At 44.7% G+C, this 18,331-nt stretch overlaps 1 protein-coding gene across 4 annotated transcripts in view; it reads right to left on the reverse strand.

Moving 5' to 3' along the window:
* EFEMP2 (EGF containing fibulin extracellular matrix protein 2) overlaps window positions 1–18,331 on the reverse strand; it is a 101,640-nt gene that overhangs the window by 7,844 nt on the left and 75,465 nt on the right. For all 4 annotated transcript variants that reach the window (XM_033953613.1, XM_033953612.1, XM_033953614.1 and 1 more), the window contains 3 exons: window positions 16,709–16,828; window positions 4,976–5,102; window positions 4,369–4,564 (listed from right to left, as the gene is read on the reverse strand). In XM_033953613.1, the coding sequence (XP_033809504.1) occupies window positions 4,369–4,564; window positions 4,976–5,102; window positions 16,709–16,828 (443 nt within the window). The remainder of the gene's footprint in view (window positions 1–4,368; window positions 4,565–4,975; window positions 5,103–16,708; window positions 16,829–18,331) is intronic.

An 18,331-nucleotide genomic window follows, 5' to 3' on the forward strand; every position in this document is an offset into this window, starting at 1 on the left:
CTCTCTCTCCTCCTATGCTCTGGCATGTCCTTCCTTCCCCATCCTATCTCATCCCATGGTCTGGCATCTTTTCTATCCATCCCTTCTTCCTTCCCCACCCAGTGGTTTGGCATTTCTCTCCCCTCCTTTCCTCTCCCCAGGTCTATCTTTGTCTCCTTCCCTTCCATCTCTCCCACCCCACCCCACCCCATGGTCTGGCATCTCTGTTTCCTTTCCTTCTACCACTTCCCCCTTCCCCCATGCTCTGGCATCTCTCTCCTCTCTATCCCTCCCCCATGGTCCAGCATCTCTTTGTCCTCACCCTTATCTTCCCTTTTCTTTTCTTCCCTGCCCTCATCTCACAGTCTAACATCTGTCTCCTTTCCTTCCATCTCTCTCTCTCCTCTTCCTGTGGTTTGACATCTCTCCTTCCCTTCCCTCCTTCACCCCATGGTCTGGAAACTCTCCCCCCCTTCTTCCTTCTTTTCCCTGGACTTCCTTCATCCCTTCCTCCCTCCCAATTTGGCTTCCTTCTTTATCCTTCCCCCTAATCGGGTGCAACATTGCTCCCCTGTCCCCCCATGGGATGGGTAACTCCTTTCTCCTTCAGGGCAGGCTGCCGCTTCCAATCTTTGGGCTACTGGCAATGTCAAGTCAGCTGCACACGCTGTCTTTGGCGGCCCTGGAAGCTTTCCCTCAGTGGCAATTTTCTGTCCAAGTTTCCAAGTTTATTGTAAATTTGATTGAACGCTTATCAAAATACTAAGCGTTTTACAACAATAAAATAGGGGTAAGAACAGAATTAAAAACAACAGTATTAAAAAGACGAAATTTACTCAGACAAAGCACAAAGTAAATGTAATAAGAACAAGAAGGATAGGGGGGAGAATTACAATAAATACAGGAAAGAGAACGTATATGGGAGAAAACAAAAGAACTAAGGGGATCAATGAGAAAAGAACAGTAGCATGGTTAGCCGAAGGCATCAATGAATAGGAAGCTTTTTAAATCTTTAAATTTGTCTAAATTTTGCTCTTCCCAAAGATAAGTAGGTAATGTATTCTAGAATGTGGGTGCGGTAACTGATAATATTGTTGTTCTATGGGTATTTATTATTTTTAAAGAAGGAACCCAGAGCAGATGTTGTCCAGAGGATCTTAAGGATCTATTAGATTCATAAGGTATAAGATTTTTATCAAGGAAAGCCAGTTCTTTAGTTTTGAATATTAAAAGGGCAATCTTATAGGTTATCCTGTATTAGACTGGAAGCCAGTGGGCTTTTTTTAAAAGAGGGGTAATGTGTTCGTATTTTCCAGAGTTTGTAATTACTTTCATGGCAGTATTTTGTATTAACTGTGAATTAAAATATTAATTGATGATGGTTCCAGGATTTTGCCAGAGATCTGATCATTCTAAGTCTGTAAAAGCAGCTTCTTACCACAGTACCTATTTGTGAACGAAAGTTGAGTCAGTTGTCTATAATTACACCTAAGATTTTAACCATGTTGACAGATTTGATTGGAATGTTATTAATACATATTGGAGATGTAATTTGAATATTATCCTTCCATGGAAAAAAGAGACTATTGGTTTTAGGAATACTAAGAGATAACATATTTGTTTTTAACCAATCATTAATGCAGTCAAGTTTCAAATTTATAGCAGAGAGGTCATGGCTATTAGATGGATCAACAGGATGTACGATTTGGAAGTCATCTGCGTACGCATATGCTGTAAAACCAATCGATTGACACAATGTTAAGAAAGGGGCCATTTAAATATTGAACAACAATGGAAAGTATGGAGCCTTGAAGAATTCCAGAGTTATTTGGGTAGGTGTTTGAAGAGGTGTTATTCAAAATAACTGTGGAAGAACTATCAGTGAAGTAGAAATGAAACCAATCCAAGACTTGCTCGGCAGTGCCGATTGAGACTAGTCTTTTGAGCAGAGAGTGGTGGGAAACTGGAACACTCTGCCAGAGTCTGTTATAGGGGAAAACACCCTCCAGGGATTCAAGACAAAGTTAGACAAGTTCCTGCTGAGCCAGAACGTACGCAGGTAGGGCCAGAACGTACGCAGGTAGGGCTAGTCTCAGTTAGGGCGCTGGTCTTTGACCAGAGGGCCACTGCATGAGCGGACAGCTGGGCACGATGGACCCTGGGTCTGACCCAGCAGCGGCAATTCTTATATTCTTAGAAGATGATGATCAATAGTATCAAAGGCGGCTGCAAGATCTAATGAAATCAGAATAACAGATTTATGTTGGTCTAGGAAAAATTGTATCAAGGTTGTTAAGCCTAACAAAGAGTGCTCGGTAGAATGGTGCTGACGAAATCCTGTTTGATTTGGATGGAAAATTTTAGTTTTATTGACGAAATCAGATAGTTGATTAAATACAATTTTTTTTGTTAGTTTAGCTAAAAATAGTAAATTTGCAATGGGTCTGTAACTGGAGCATTCTGAATTGCTCCTTTTCTGATTTTTTTAAGATCAGAAAGATAGAATGTTTCCAAATATTAGGTAGAGTTGATGTTTGCAATCAACTGCATATGCTGCCTTCGGCGACCTAGAAGCTTTGTCTTTCTACATATGGTTTGAAAACAAGCGGACAGAAGCACCATGGATACCCGGACAAAATGAAGAATGGTCAAAAGTCCCCTGGATGCCTGACGGAGCCCTCAAAAAGAGGACGTGTCTGGGGAAACATGGACATCTGGTAACCCTGTATAAGATGTTCTCTAAGGAAGTAGGCTCTGGTCCTTGAAAGCTCATGTCTTAATAAATTTGGGTAGTCTATAAGGTGCCAATTGCCTCTGTCATTTTTGTTACTGGTAAGTGACTGTGACAGGATGAAGATCCTGTCACTGGCCAGCAGAGGAAAGCCTCAGCAGTGATAATGAAACTCAATTGCCTAGAGATACTGCAGACACCTGGGAGCTGTCCACTCACCCTGCGTGGAAAGGGTGCTGAAAAGAACAGTTCTAGCATAGAAAGCTGGGGAAAGCAAGAGCTCCTTTGGGAGTCAGGTGACCCTTGAGGGGAGGAATAGTAGCTTCAACCTAACACTCAGTAAGCCTAATCTAGACTGGCCAGTCAAGCTTAATGAACGGCAGAGAGCCTGGAGGAGAGAGACTGAGCGACTGGGTGAGTTCTCAGGGAGAGAGACTTCAGAGACTGGGAGAGTCCTCAGGGAGTGTGAAGACTGAGCGACTGGGAGAATCCTCAGGAAGTAGTGCCATTAAAGCTTTGGAGTGACTGGAGAGTGTTCAAGCTTGACGACCGGCCATGACCAGTGGAGAGCCTGGCTGAAGGTGACTGGCAAGTAACCGGAGGAAGTAATCAGAAGACCCAGAGAAGTCCAAGGTCCTGAGCTGATGGGGATTGGTGATTGACTGGAGGGACCTGCGAGGCCAGTGGCGACCAGCAGAGACACTGGTAACAGTACCAGGAGCTGCCAGAAGACCCAGAAGGAAGCAACCAGAGCGCATTAGCCAAAGGTGACTGGCGTGTAACCAGCAGAGGGGCCAGTGGCGACCAGTGAAGAGACTGGTAATGGTACTGGAAGTACCCTGAAGACTGGAGGTCCAATGAGGGTTGGATAGGACCCTGTGAAGAATGAGAGACCCTGGACTGACAGGGACTGGCGAGGGACCTGCGGGGCTGGTAATGGTACCAAAGCTGCCCGAAAACCCAGAAGTCCAAGGAGTGTTTGGAGAGAACCTGGTGGGGACCAGGGAAGAGCTTGGAGGAGCCTGGTTGGGTTTTAGAAGTGTGTGACTGAGAAAGATCAGAAGTGCCTGGAGGTGATGGAGTGACCAGTGATGACTGATCACAATAACTTTGTTTTTATTCTGAATGCATGTATGGCCGTGTTCCAGAGAGGGAAAAAGGACTGTATAAATGCCATTCACATTACAGCAGGCATTTCTACAGATGAAGGTAGTGATACAAAATGGACAGAGAGAGTCCAGCAGCTTCCAACTCATTCAGAAAAGGCTTCTATTGGGGTTATGGTCCCTAAAGCCTTTTTGCTATTCATAGGTTTTTTCCCCCCATTCTAACCCTTTCTCGGGCAGTGTATAAAGACCACAGCTCTTCTGGCTCCCAATATTTAGCCACTCTGAATTTTGACTACCATAGTCAAGACTCATTTCCCCTAGAAGCTCTGAGCACCCCCCAACCCAGAGAGCCAAAGATGAGATAGCACAACCAGGCGGTTTGATAGCCAACTTTAATTTTTCCTCCTGCAGTCAAACCTGGGTATAATTTTATTCCCATTGCTCATTCACCAGCTTCCCAGGGTGAAGGAAGGGTGGGAAGGGAAATGGAGCCATTTGGCAAATCTCATTAGCATTTCCTCTGAGCCCTTCACTCCCTGCAAGCCTTACCCGTATGTAGAAGTCTCCTTGCTCATTGCCAGAGCGGATCTGGAAGGCATTGTAGGCCCCTGGGTAAATGCTGGTAGCCTGAATTTGGAAGACATCCGAGGGTACAGTCCGATCTGCTGTAATGCTCATGTAGCGATGTACAATGGAGGATGGCTGGTCTCGGCATAGGGGATTGGTACTTGGGCACAAACAGCGGCTGAAAGGAGAGAATAAAAAAATGAGTTCTTTCAGGGCCTGTGCTTGGAATAGCACTAGATAGAAGGCATTCCAAGGGGGAAGTAGTGTCAGGTCACTAGTGCACCCTCATTAATGGCCAGTCTTGAAAGAAGCCAATCAAAGCACCATATCTCCTTTCTGTTTTATGAGCCTGCTACTCCACTACTGAGACCTCCCGTCATAACTCTACCAGTGTACCTCATTTCTGCCCTGCAGTGGGCTGCTATTCCAGTACTGAGACCTCTCACCACAGCTCTGCCAGTGCATCTCGGTCTCACTCCCCACCAACCTTTGTGCCCGATTCATCCTCTCTCTCCCCCCTCCCCCCACCCATTGCATTTGCCTCTGGAGTACATTGCACTGATACAATGGAAAAAGCATTTCAACTTACTTCTCAGACATTTGTATATAGGGCTCTTGACACTGGTTCTTCTCCACACAGCGATACCCACCATGAAAGTTGATACAATTCTGGGATTCACTGCATTGGTGAGTCCCCATCTCACACTCATTGATATCTGACAAGGAAAAAGAGTATGAATGAGTGAGTGCTAATAGAGCATAAAGCAGAACATAAGATGGGTCATTTTGCAACAGTAGAAAAAGGATGTCCACACTGCAGTATATCCAAATAGCAAGGGGGCAAGATATTGACTTGTTTTGGGTGGGACAAGGTAGGGCTCATAACACATCCGACAGCAATTACCAAATGGTAAGAAACGTCCATGCCTAAAATGGAGGACATCCTCACAGACTTGTTTCAGTCACATCCAGGATACATAAAGGTGCTCTGATTGAGCAGCTGATAACTGGAGGGATTAATGCATAACCCCTCATGAATCCCCTGGTGGTTGCTGACCTTCTCCCTCTCCCCTGAAAATGAACCTGAAAGGGGATATCAGGCTGTATGACAGCTTCAGATATTATGAGCATTCTTAACAGAACAGGAAGCAGGTCTGAAGAGTAGCCTAGTGGTTAATGCTGTGGACTTTAAGATAAGGAATTCAGGTTCAAATTCTACTTTAATTTCTTTTTTATTGTGAGCCCTCTAGAAACTGAAAAATGCTTACTGTATTTTAATATACATGCCACCTGCAAGCCTGAAGGCTATTGAAATGGAGTACATTCAGGTACAGTAGGTATTTTTCTGTTCCTGGAGGGTTCCCAATTACAAAATAAAGTAGGATGTGCACCTGGGTTCCTTAATTTACAGTCCACTGCAGTAACCACTAGGCTGCTCCTGTGCTCTGCAGGATCATCTGTGTGGTCATTCTTCTAAGAATGCTGCCAGACATCCTTGTTCCTGCTTTTTTGCCACTCATATGTTGGCTGTTCCAGTTTGTAAAAAGGCTATTCATGTGGACATCCTCAGCACACAGATGTCCATGTCACATATTTTGTAACAGGAAATCCTGACTTACTTCCTATTGGAAAATACATATGAGATGGATATCCTTTTTGGATGTTATGAACTGGAATTCTCTATTGTAACTTGGAAGTCCTTTTGAAAATGCCCCTCCTAGTAGGGTTACCAGACTTCCGGATTTCCTTGGACATGTCCTCCTTTTCGAGGACATGTCTGCGGGTCCGGACAGCTTTTCAAAATCCAGAACTTTGGGTTTAACTGGGCGGATCTGGGGGGTGGGTCTAGGGGTCCAGATTTTACTAAATCTCCGCATTCTGTCTCTGGTAGTAGCTGATTCCAGTCACAAGTACTTGACTGAATCTAAAAGAGTGGATCCATTCTTTGTTCCTCACACCCAAGTGGGTCAAGAGAATAGGGTGGCTATCAAGATCAAAAGCCACTGTAAGGTCAATGTTTATAAGAAAAATCTCATCTCTCCTATCAAGTTTTTTTGCCATTTTCTCAGCAACCGCTTTGGAATTTCAGTGTAAACTTTTACAGCTTTGTTTGTTTTACTATCTATGTTAAACTCATTCCATTAGGCACATAATATATTTTTTAATTGAAATGTATATATTTATTACAAGAAAGGTAAGGAAAAAGTAATACAAATCAGAAGAAAAATAAAGATACAGTCAAACCTCGGTTTGCGAGTAACCTGGTTTGCGAGTGTTTTGCAAGACGAGCAAAACACTCAGCAAACTTTTGACTCGCAAACCGAGTGTTGACTTGATTTGCGAGCACCCCCCCCCCCCCGATAACCGGCATCGCTCGCCCCCCACTCGCAAAGGCCCCCTCACTCCAACCGGCACCCTCCCGACCGAACAACTTAAACTTACACCCCCACCCCACCCCCGTCTGGCACCGGCACGCAGGCACAGATTGTGCCGGTGCCTAGAAGATCTTCCAGCTTCTGCCTACCTTGAGCATGCATCTGCGCATGCTCAAGGACTTCTAATTCTCCCTCTCGGTGCCGGGGGGGGGTAAGTTTAAGTTGTTCGGGCGAGGAGGGCCGGTTGGAGCGAGGGGTCTTTGCGAGCAGGGGGGAGCGATGCCGGTTATTGGGAGGAGTGGGGGGGGGAACGTATCAAAGCAAGTTTCCATTATTTCCTATGTGGAAACTCGCTTTGATAAACGAGCATTTTGGATTACGAGCATGCTCCTGGAACGGACTATGCTCGTAATCCAAGGTACCACTGTATACACATCAAATCCTTCTAGACCAGTGTTTTTCAACCTTTTTACACCCATGGACCGGTAGAAATAAAAGAATTATTCTGTGGACCGGCATCGGTCCGTGGACCAACAGTTGAAGAACACGGGGCTAAGTCGTGGGTCAGACCCCGCCGTCTCTGCCCAATCTCCACCCCAGACCCCGCCCCCATACTAGTACTAATTGCACCTTGCACATCCCGTGCCTCATCTGGAAGCCTTCCCTCTGACGTTGCAATGTCAGAGAGAAGGCTTTCGGTTCAGGCGCACAATGCCTGTAGGAGCCACTGCCCGTGGCTTTGTGCACTGAATCAGGAAGAGGGAGCTGGCTCGAAGATAATGCTGCATCGATCGCACCGTGGACTGGCGGTTGAAGAACACTGTTTTGGGCCTGATGCACGTGCTGGCCGTGTGGACCGGCACTGGTCCAAGGACCGGTGGTTGAAGAACACTGTTCTAGACCGCATCAAGGGAACATCCTCATACCTAGACTAATTGCCCAATACATAAGAAAATACAGACCAAACAAACGGGGTCTTTTACAAAGCTGTGATAGCGATGCTGCCATGGTAAATGCTCCAAAGCCCTTTCATGTCCTATGAGTTTCATTGTATTTACCGCAGCAGCATTGCTACCATGGCTCTGCAAAAGAGGCCCAAAGATTTACAGATCTTCTGAGTAATTCAGTAAATCTTGAGAAGGTGTCTGTATAGGATCCTGAATATTAGGCAGCATAGTTTAAATACTTTTTTCTATTGGCAGCCAGTGTAGTTCTATCAGCAATGGTGTAACGTGATAGAATCTGGATTTATAAAAATTGAGTCTTGCTGCTGTGCTCTGTATCAACTGCAATTTTTTCATTAGTTTTGCTGAGATTCCTGAGCATAGGGCGTTGCAATAGTGATAACTCCAAAATCTGTGAAACATCTCTAAACTATCAGAAGTAGTAGAAACATAGAAAGATGACGGCAGATAAGGGCTACAGCCCATCAAGTCTGCCCACACCATCAACCCTCCCTTTTAAGTCTAATGTCCCCTTTAAGTAGAATTGTAATAATGCCATTCTACTGACCCGCTCTTTCAAGTCTATACCCTAGTGATCCTATCTTTGGCTGACCCTCGTAGGGATCCTACATAGGTATCCCATTTATTCTTGAAGTCTGGGACGCTGTGTGCCTCTATCACCTGCATTGGAAGCTTGTTCCAATGCTCAATCACTCTCTAGTAATAACATCCATTCTTCCCTCCTCTTTAACCACTTTAAACTCCCTTAGGAAGATAGTCAAATTATCCGCTGTAAATCTGTTTAGTATTAGGGCATTGAAATAAGTCTTGAGCATATTTGAAACAATTCCCTTGGAGGGAGGTGATGGGTATTAGGAAAAGTCTTAGAAATCTGTTGCTACTGAGCTGAACTGTTTATCATGCTTTCCTAGCTTTTGAACAGTTTCTTCAGAAAACTTGGCCTAGGCAGATTATCTTGCAGTATTTTTTAATTCATTTATTCAATTTTCTATACTGTTCTCCCAGGAGAGCTCAGAATGGTTTACAAGAGTTTATTCAGGTACTCAAGCATTTTTCCATTCTGAAAACAGCCATGCCAATGTCTTTCATGTAAATTACCCCAAGTTATTGCCAGGAGTAGAATTAACTGAATTTGCAGAAGTCAAAAAATATTCAGAAAACATTGCAGTTGATACAGAGCACAACAGAAAGACTCCTTTTTTATAAATCCAGATTCTATCACGTTACACCATTGCTGATAGAACTACACTGGCTGCCAATAGAAAAAAGTATTTAAACTATGCTGCCTAATATTTAGGTAGGCAGCATTTTAAACTTGCCTGCAAACCAGCAAAGACAGTAAGTTCTAAAGTGCATGCCCCTTTAAGGCTAAGACAGAGCAGAGAAGGGAAGCTCAAACTTACACAGTCTGCTGCTGAACCGAAGCCTCTCCCCCTCTACGGACTGAAGGTGAGTGACTTTGGTCTGGTTAAAGAAAGGCTCAAAGGTGTATCAAGGGGGGTAGAGAGAGAAGAGGCAAAGAGCTGAGTGAGTCCCAAAGGAGGCATGAGCTTTCTCCAAACCTGCCAGATTCTGGAGTGCCAGGCTGGCCTATGGAGGACGTGGGGGAGATTCTGCCCACTTCAGACCTGTGTGAACCAGAAGTGTTTGAGAGTATAGAATGCCAGGAGGACTGGGCAGGAACAGAAACAGTGTCAGAACAGATGGAAACCAACTGAACTGAGTGCTTTCCTCTCAAGGCACTTTTGTTTGTGTGCAAGAATTGGATTAGAGTTTTTGTCAGGAACTTTCCTTACCCAAGATTGTGTATTCTTATGAGTTTGAAACTGTTCCTGTTTATCAGTGGCGTACCTAGGGTATGTGGCACCCGGGGCCCATCATTTTTTGACACCCCCCCATGTAAAAAAATATTTTTTTGTAATGACCATGAAACGGAATAAATGGTCAGAATAGAAACAGGCAGTGAAAATTTTCTTATATTCCAAACATAACATAACATAAATTATGTCTGAATTGTCATGACATCAGAAGTACATATGGAGTAGTTGCAGGTGATGCTTGGGACAGTTCTGATTGTGTTAGTTCGGTTTTATGTGTTTTTTGAATAGAAGGGTTTTTATTTCTTTTTGAAGGTTTTGCAGTATGTGGTCGATGTCAATTGGTTGTAGAGTTGGGGGTCGAGTGTTGCAGCTCGAATGGCTAGGAGGTTGTCGAACAGTTTTTTTCTTTTGACGTTTTTGGTTGGAGGGTGTGTGAATGGTGCATGAGTTCTCCTATGTCTGGTTGAGGTGGATTGAATTATTTAGTTGAAGAAATTAGTTACCCCCTATTCCACACACATTAATTCTCTTCCATTTTTGTTCCCATTATAAAAAACACTGATAAGTTCCCAGAAAAAAAATACATTAAAATAAGAAGTGAAAACAAAGGCCCCTACAGATGAGAACATAACATAAGAATAGCCTAACTGGGTCAGACCAATGGTCCATCATGCCCAGTAGCCCATTCTCATGGGAGCCAATCCAGGACACTAATACCTGGTCAAAACCCAAAGAGTAGCAACATTCCATGCTACCGATCCAGGGCAAGCAGACACTTCCCCCATGTCTTAATAACAGATTATGGACTTTTCCTCCAGGAATTTGTCCAAATCTTTCTTAAAACCAGCTACACTATCTGCTTTTACCATAACTTCTGGCCACTTCATTTTTAAGTTTAGATCTTTCCTTTCAAACAGAGACCTTGCTAGATGTCAAATACAGCACAAGGTAACTTCACAAGGACTTAGCTGTACAGGAAATGTGAATCTCCTCATACACCCACCATATAGTGCAAAAATGTGCAAAGGTCTGTTTTTTTCTTTCGATCACTACATAGCCTAATGCCACACAAGCAGCGCTGTTACAAACATATTCTGTAGGTCAATGCTAAGGATAACAAAGTTTCCTTCCTTGGACCAGAAGGAGATACTGATAAACCACTGGAAGAGATCCCAAAACAACACCCAAAGACCCACTCAGTGTGTGAACCAGTTGAGTGGAGTGGACTAACTGGGGGGTGGAAATGGGCCCGGAGTTTGCTCAGCAGAATTTCCCAGACCACCTCTTCCTCTCAACACATTGACACGCTGCCACCACCACCACTAGGAACACCTCACTGGGTAGGCCAGCTATGCTATAAACTTTATAAAACACATTATTATATTTTCTTATAAAGCACATATTTTAACTGAACTCTCTGACATCCTCAGCCTTTCCATTCACAAAAATAGAAGGAAGAAAAGTTCCCATTTCCTGCTGTCTCATGTCCCTGGCCTATACAATATTTTTTTTCTGCAGACCCTTCAAAAGTCTGACCAAATCCTCGTTTCACTTGCATTATAAAGTACTGAGGATGCCATCTCTCCCCAATCCCAGGTCCTAAAGTCTAAGACAGTAGCGCAAACTAATGCTGCCAGATTCAGGAAAAAAAATTTTGATTCGATTCAGCCTATTGAATTGGTTTTTCAATTCGATTTTCCTGCCCAGTTGGGTGATTTTTTTCAAAACTCCTGGTAGGTTTTATAGCTTTTTCACCCCTTTTGGCTTCTCCTAATCACACTGGCTCTGTGGTGTAAATAAAATAAAGAAACAAAAAGGACTTTTCCTCTCTCTGTTAAATCCTAGCTCACGTTTGCAGTCCAACACCAGCTCTGGCAGGATACACATTTCAAATCTGACATATTATAATCACAAAACAGAAAATAAAATTAATTTTTCTACCTTTTGTTGTCTGGTTATATTTCAAATCTTGTTGGTCCAAGGCTCTGGTTTTCTTCTGATAACTTGGGGTCTCCTTCTTTCTTCTTTCTGCATGCTAACCATCCATCTGCCAACTCTGTCCTCCCTTTCCATTTCCCTTCCCTCCCCAGGAAGTCTGATATCTTTCCTTTTTTTCATCTCCCTCCACAGATCCACCTTTTCTTAACTACCCTTTCATCCGGCATCTCTCCCTCCTTCCCCACCACCCGAGTTCACCATCTCTCCCTTTCTTTTCCCAATTACCCTCCTATCCAGTATCTCTATCCCTCCTCCACACCATCCCTTGTGTCCAATTTCTCTCCCTTTCTGTTCCTTCCCTCCCTAAATCCCATGGTCCATCATCTCTCTCCCTCTCCTCTATTTTCAGACCCATTATTTCTTCCTCCCCCCCCAAAGTTTGGCATATGCACGTCTCTTTGAACACCCCCTTCCCTCCGTGTACTTCTAAACCAGGGTCCCCCCCAAAGGCCTGTCCCCCCTTGAAGGCCTGCACCCCCCTTGAAGGCCTGCCTGTCTGCCTGTTCCCCCCTTGAAGGCCTGTCCCCCCCCTTGAAGGTCTGCACCCCCCCGAAGGCCTGCACCCCCCGAAGGCCTCTCCTCCCCCCCTTGTAGGCCTGTCCCCCCCTTGTAGGCCTGCCTTCCTGTCCCCCCCTTGAAGGCCTGTCCCCCCCTTGAAGGTCTGCACCCCCCCCGAAGGCCTGCACCCCCCCTGAAGGCCTGTCCCCCCTTGAAGGCCTGCACCCCCTTGAAGTTCTGCACCCCCCCCGAAGGCCTGAACCCCCCCGAAGGCCTGCACCCCCCTTGAAGGCCTGTCCCACCCCCTTGTAGGCCTGTCCCCCCCTTGTAGGCCTGTCCCCCCCTTGAAGGCCTGTCCCCCCCTTGAAGGCCTGCACCCCCCCAAAGGCCTGCACCCCCCCAAGGCCTGTTCCCCCCTTGAAGGCCTGTCCCACCCCCTTGTAGGCCTGTCCCACCCCCTTGTAGACCTGTCCCCCCCTTGAAGGCCTATCCCTCCCCCTTGAAGGTCTGCACACACCCCCAAAGGCCTGTCCCCCCCCTTGAAGGCCTGCCTGTCCCCCCCTTGAAGGCCTGTCCCCCCTTGAAGGCCTTCCTGCCTGTCTGTCACCCCCCTCCTCCTTGAAAGCCTGCCTGCCTGCCCGCCCGCCCCACCCCGAAGGACTGCTCGCCCCCTGGCTTCCCCGCACCACTATGAAGCAGCACTACCTATGCTCCCGGCCTTGCCGTTCAGTCCCCCCACCACCACCCCCGAAGGACCGCTCGCCCCACTGACCTTCCTGCACCACCTATGAAGCAGCCGCAACAGGATTCCGACGTCAGCGATCTCTGCGCTGCTTAGGCGCTGCTTCCTGCGCCGCATTCCCGCCCCTCCTCTGCCGTCAGAGGAGGGGCGGGACCGCGGCGCAGGAAGCAGCGCCCAAGCAGCTCAGGTATCGCTGAAGTTGCGATCCTGCTGCGGGCTGCTTCACAGGTGGTGCAGGAAGGTCAGTGGGGCGAGCGGTCCTTCGGGGGTGGTGGGGGGGGAATGAACGGCAAGGCTGGGAACACCCCCTCATGGCTGGCACCCGGGGCGGACCGCCCCTCCGCCCCCCCTTAGTACGCCACTGCTGTTTATGAGTCTGAAAGTAGTCTGCACTGCTAAAGAAAAGGAACTGTTTGAAGCCAACGTTTTTTAATTCCTGAAATGTTTCTGTGTGCCGTTACTGCATGTAATTATAGAGCTTCACTCAGCTAAGTTGGCTGCTAGCAGTTGCCACAGTAACCTAAGGGAGTACATGAGCCTTGTCTGATTCAGTTAACCCTTGGGGCACTTAGAAGTCTGCCTAATCTCTCTCTGCTCCTGGAACACTTGTGTGCAATAATTTTGCTGAACTGTTTTTTTTTTGTTGAAAAGAGTTTTAAAGAAACGAGGCAAAACAAAGGTATTTCTCTCTACCATAAAGGGGTTGTTATCATAGTGCTAGACAGGAACTAGCACTGTGCAGCTGGGCTGTTTTGGATCAAGCCTTATAATATCAGAGACTGGTTTTCCTTGATGTTCTTTGTTATACTGCCATAGAGACTCAGGCCTCTGCCCTTTGACAAAAGAACTGAAACATCTTTATCAACTACTATACTGATTTTTGGCTGGTGTTACTTTTGAAAGCCTCATGATTTCCTTTTGTGCTGTTTCATATATTTTTGTTTGAATGATGTTCTGAATGTTGAAAATTCAGACTACCAGAAGGCTGAGCTGGCAAGTTGCACTTGAGTCAGTTAAGTCTGATAAAAGAACAGGGTTTGAAGTACTGACCAAAGTTTATTAAGGATTTTTGCTGATGATCTTGCCTCTTGTATGAGACACCTATGTTGTACTGTATTCACTGAGGACTGGTTGCTATAAGAAATTGACTAAGAAGTATTATGTCAAACGTTTGGCCGCTGGCCTAAAATAATGCCATTCACTTTCATCTGCCTGACTGAGTTTTGTTATGAGAGGAAAAATTATATTTACTTACCTGTATTTCCAGACCTAGGCAGTTGCCTGGATCAAATCAAAGTCCTGAAGATTCCCCTGATAGGAGGGGACACACGATTTAATATTAAGATGGGTATAGAGAGGGCTCATTCAAAAGCAAAGGTTCTAGACTTTAAAAAAAGATTTAAAAAACTAACTTTGTTCAGATGGGGGTTTACGTCAAAGAATTATTGTCTGGATGGGAACGTCTGGAAGGAGTGGAAATGTGGTGGGCAAAACTGAAAAGAGCGATTGTAAGGGCGACAAACCTTTTTGTGAGGCACGTAAGTAAAAGTAAGAGGAAAAGAAAACTGCTTTGGTTCTCAAAAGTAGTAGCTGAGAAGGTAAGGAATAAGAGGTTAGCTTTCATAAACTACAAAAGATCGCAGAAAGAGGAAGACAGGCAAAAATATCTGGAAAAGTTAAGAGAGGCTTGTCGTGTAGTCAGGAAAGCAAAGATGCAAATGGAAGAATAAATAGCTGGCACGGTAAAATGGGGAGATAAGACATTTTTTAAGATATATTAGTGATAGGAAGAAGTACAAAAGTGGCATACTGAGACTCAAAGGTGAAGGGGAAGAATATGTAGTTGATAAAGAAAAGGCTGAATTGCTTAACAAATATTTCTGTTCTGTGTTCACGGCAGAAGCACCAGGAGTGGGACGGCAGAAGACAAACATGAATAGTGATGGAAAAGTAATAAACCCTGATCGATTTTCAGAGGGTTGTGTTCATGAGGAGCTAGCTAAAATAAAGGTAGACAAAGTGATTGGGCTGGATGGTGTACATCCAAGAGTGCTGAAGGAACTTAGGGAAGTTCTGGTAGCTCTGCTGACTGATCTTTTCAATGAGTCTCTAGTCATAAGTGGTACCAGAGGGCGGATGTGGTCCCTCTTCACAAAAGTGGAAGTGAGGAAGAAGTAGGGAATTATAGGCAGGTAAGGCTGACTTCTATGGTAAGCAAATTAATGGAAACTCTTTTAAAACAGAGAATGGTCAAGTTTCTGGAAATCTGTGGATTACAGGACCGGAGACAAAATAAATAAACTGAGTGTCTTCGAGAAGGGTTCCAAAGTGACAGGCTGGGTCAAGAACTGGTTGAGTGGAAGGCGACAGAGGGTAGTGATCAATTGGAGATCGCTCTGAGAAAAGAGATGTTACCAGAGGTGTGCCTCAAGGTTCTGTTCTTGGGCCTGTTCTTTTTAACATTTTTATAAATGATATTGCTTAAGGGTTGTCGGGTAAGATTTGCCTCTTTGCAGATGATACCAAAATCTGCAATAGGGTAGATACGCAGGATAATATGAATAACATGAAGAAAGACCTGGTAAAGCTTGAAGAATGGTCTGAAATTTGGCAGCTAAAATTTAATTCTAAGAAATGCAAGGTCATACATTTGGGCTGAAAAAATCTAAGGGTACCTAAGGTTACAGTTTAGGGGGTGAAGAACTTATGTGCACGACAGAAGAGCGGGACTTGGGTGTGATTGTATGTGATGATCCTAAGGTGGTCAAACAGGTTGAAAAGGTGATGGTGAAAACTAAAATGATGCTAGGGTGCATAGGGAGAGATTTGGCCAGTAGGAAAAAGGAGGTATTGATGCCCCTGTATAAGAGTTTAGTGATATAAAAAGGATGGAGTCGGTCATGAGGAAGACTACTTAAATGATGCGTGATTTTCCTCATGAGGCATATGGGGACAGACTTAAAGATCTTTCAATCTGTATACTGTGGAGGAAAGACGGAAGAGGGGAGATATGATAGAGACGTTTAAATACCTACGTAATGTAAATGTGCATGAGTTGAGTCTCTTTCATTTGAAAAGAACTCTGCAATGAGAGAGCATAGGATAAAGTTAAGAGGTGATAGGCTCCGGAGTAATCTATGGACATACTTTTTTACAGAAAGGGTGGTAGATGCAGGATTTCTCAGAGAGAAAAAGATAATGGTTACTGCGGATGGGCAGACTAGATGGGCCATTTGGCTTTTATCTTCCATCATGTTTCTACCCAGCAGTTCATTGCAGGGGTGTGGGTGTGACAACTCCCCCAAGCTCCCCCGACACCCCTCATCCTACATGAAAATCTCCTGCCCCACCACCCCACCAACAAGACCTCAAGAGACAACCCTGGTGGGCTGGGGGTCAGCTGAGAACCCCCCCCAGCCCCTTCCCCATACCTTGCTGTAGAAGTCAGCAAGAGGGATGTCCACTCCCTCTTGCCAGTATACCCGCCTCTTTGAAATGGCGGGCCTTCCCCTTCCCGGTGCATCCTGGGCCTTACTGGTATCTGGGCCAATCAGGGCCTTAGGCCACCTTCCCGGTGCTGAAAGGCTACGACAACTCAGACCTGCCGTAAAAATTTGTACGCTAAAGGTAGGTATTCCTTGCTGTGCATTACAAGGAGTGCTCATTTTAATACTAATGAGCTCCTTGTAGTACATTAGCTGCTATAAGGATTGTTAGCAGCCACGGAGGAACCCTTTTGTGCACTGGTAGGAGAGCTTTCTGTGCCAGTAAGAGTGCTTTAACAAGTCTTACTGCCATGGAAAGCTTTTGAGCATCAAGGCCTGAGTCACATGTCAATAAAGTGATTTGTTTTACAATTGCCTCTTATTTGCAAACCAGGCTTATTTGCATTCTCTTTTAATGTGTTAGTGAGAGCTTGCTTACCTTGGCAGAGCCTGGTACCTAGCAGCTGGTAGCCCTGGGGACAGATGCAAGAGAAGCGGCCTGGCTCATTCACACATTGGTACTGGCACAGATAACTGGAGTAACTGCATTCATCAATATCTGCTCAGACCAGAACAAAGAAAAGGAGAAAAAACAAAAATAAAATGAAGGCAGTGTAGGGCTTGTCTACTCTGTAACATTCAGCTTTTATCAGCTCAGTTCACCGGTTAAAGTACTGAAAGGTGTGCATTTTCAAAGTTTTTGAGCCAATTATGAAAACCTTTGAAAATTTATCAACATACAGAAACTAAATATACCAGCTTAATTGAAGTAGGTAGATATGTTTTAGCTTTATAAATACTGGAAATACCCAGGGTGCTGACTGCTTTAAAAAAAACAAACAGCAATGAGCTCTGGTGGTAGTTTCATGGTACTACCACTAAAGGTCAGCCTTCCATATAAGGGCTTTGATTGCTGTTAAAGCTTGCAACTGCCATTTTAAGGCAGGCATCTTCTGCCTTTATAGATTGCAACTGATTCAAAATACCGCTGCAAAATTGATTTTTGGGAAACGTAAATTTGACCATGTGACTCCGTTGCTCCAGAGTCTTCATTGGCTCCCGGTTTATTCTAGAGTTCAAATTAAATGTGCTTATGTTGCTTTCAAGATCCTATATGGTATCTTCACTCCTCTTATTCCTTTATCTTTACAGATTCTCTTTTGCAAGAGGCATCCAACAATTTAAGTTATCCCTTCCTTCCAGGAAAGGGACTAAAGGAGTCAAGAATTTTAGTCAATCTTTGATTTTTAAGTTTTCTCCACTTTGGAATGATCTTCCGCTTCTTTTAAGGAGTTTTGGTTCATTTAAATTTTTTCGTAAATCTTTAAAAAACACTTTATTTGCTAAACATTTTGAAAATTAATTTTCTTGAATTTTGTCTTATTCCTTACGGTTTTTCCCATTAAGTTCATTATTATAAACCGAGTTGAGCTTTCTTAGAATGATGACTCATTATATAAAGCCAAGCCATAGATTAGATTAGATTAGGGACAGGAATGAGTAACATAGTAACATAGTAGATGACGGCAGATAAAGACCCGAATGGTCCATCCAGTCTGCCCAACCTGATTCAATTTAAATTTTTTAATTTTTTTCTTCTTAGCTATTTCTGGGCAAGAATCCAAAGCTTTACCCAGTACTGTGCTTGGGTTCCAACTGCTGAAATTTCCATTAAAACCTACTCCAGCCCATCTAAACCCTCCCAGCCATTGAAGCCCTCTCCAGCCCATCCTCCCCCAAACGGCCATATACAGACACAGACCGTACAAGTCTGCCCAGTACTGGCAGATTATTCCTTCCAGGAAGACTCCCCACAGGACTACTAGAGATAAAGATAGGTCCCGAAGGGGGAGGGGGAAACTTGGTTCTGCAGGAGCCATCTTGAGAGAGGTCAGTTGGAGGAGGAGTGTTTGTGAGGGAGCTGTTGGAATTGAAGAGAGTGTGGAAATGACAGGGGTGCTTATGGGTGTCTGGCTGAATTTCGATTGAGGCTCACATCACTGAAAGTGGCCAGCAGAAGTCTTATCAGATCCAGATATTCAGTACTAGTGCTTGGACAGAG

Source organism: Geotrypetes seraphini, chromosome 8 (genome assembly GCF_902459505.1).
Source record: "Geotrypetes seraphini chromosome 8, aGeoSer1.1, whole genome shotgun sequence".
Lineage (NCBI taxonomy): Eukaryota > Metazoa > Chordata > Amphibia > Gymnophiona > Dermophiidae > Geotrypetes > Geotrypetes seraphini.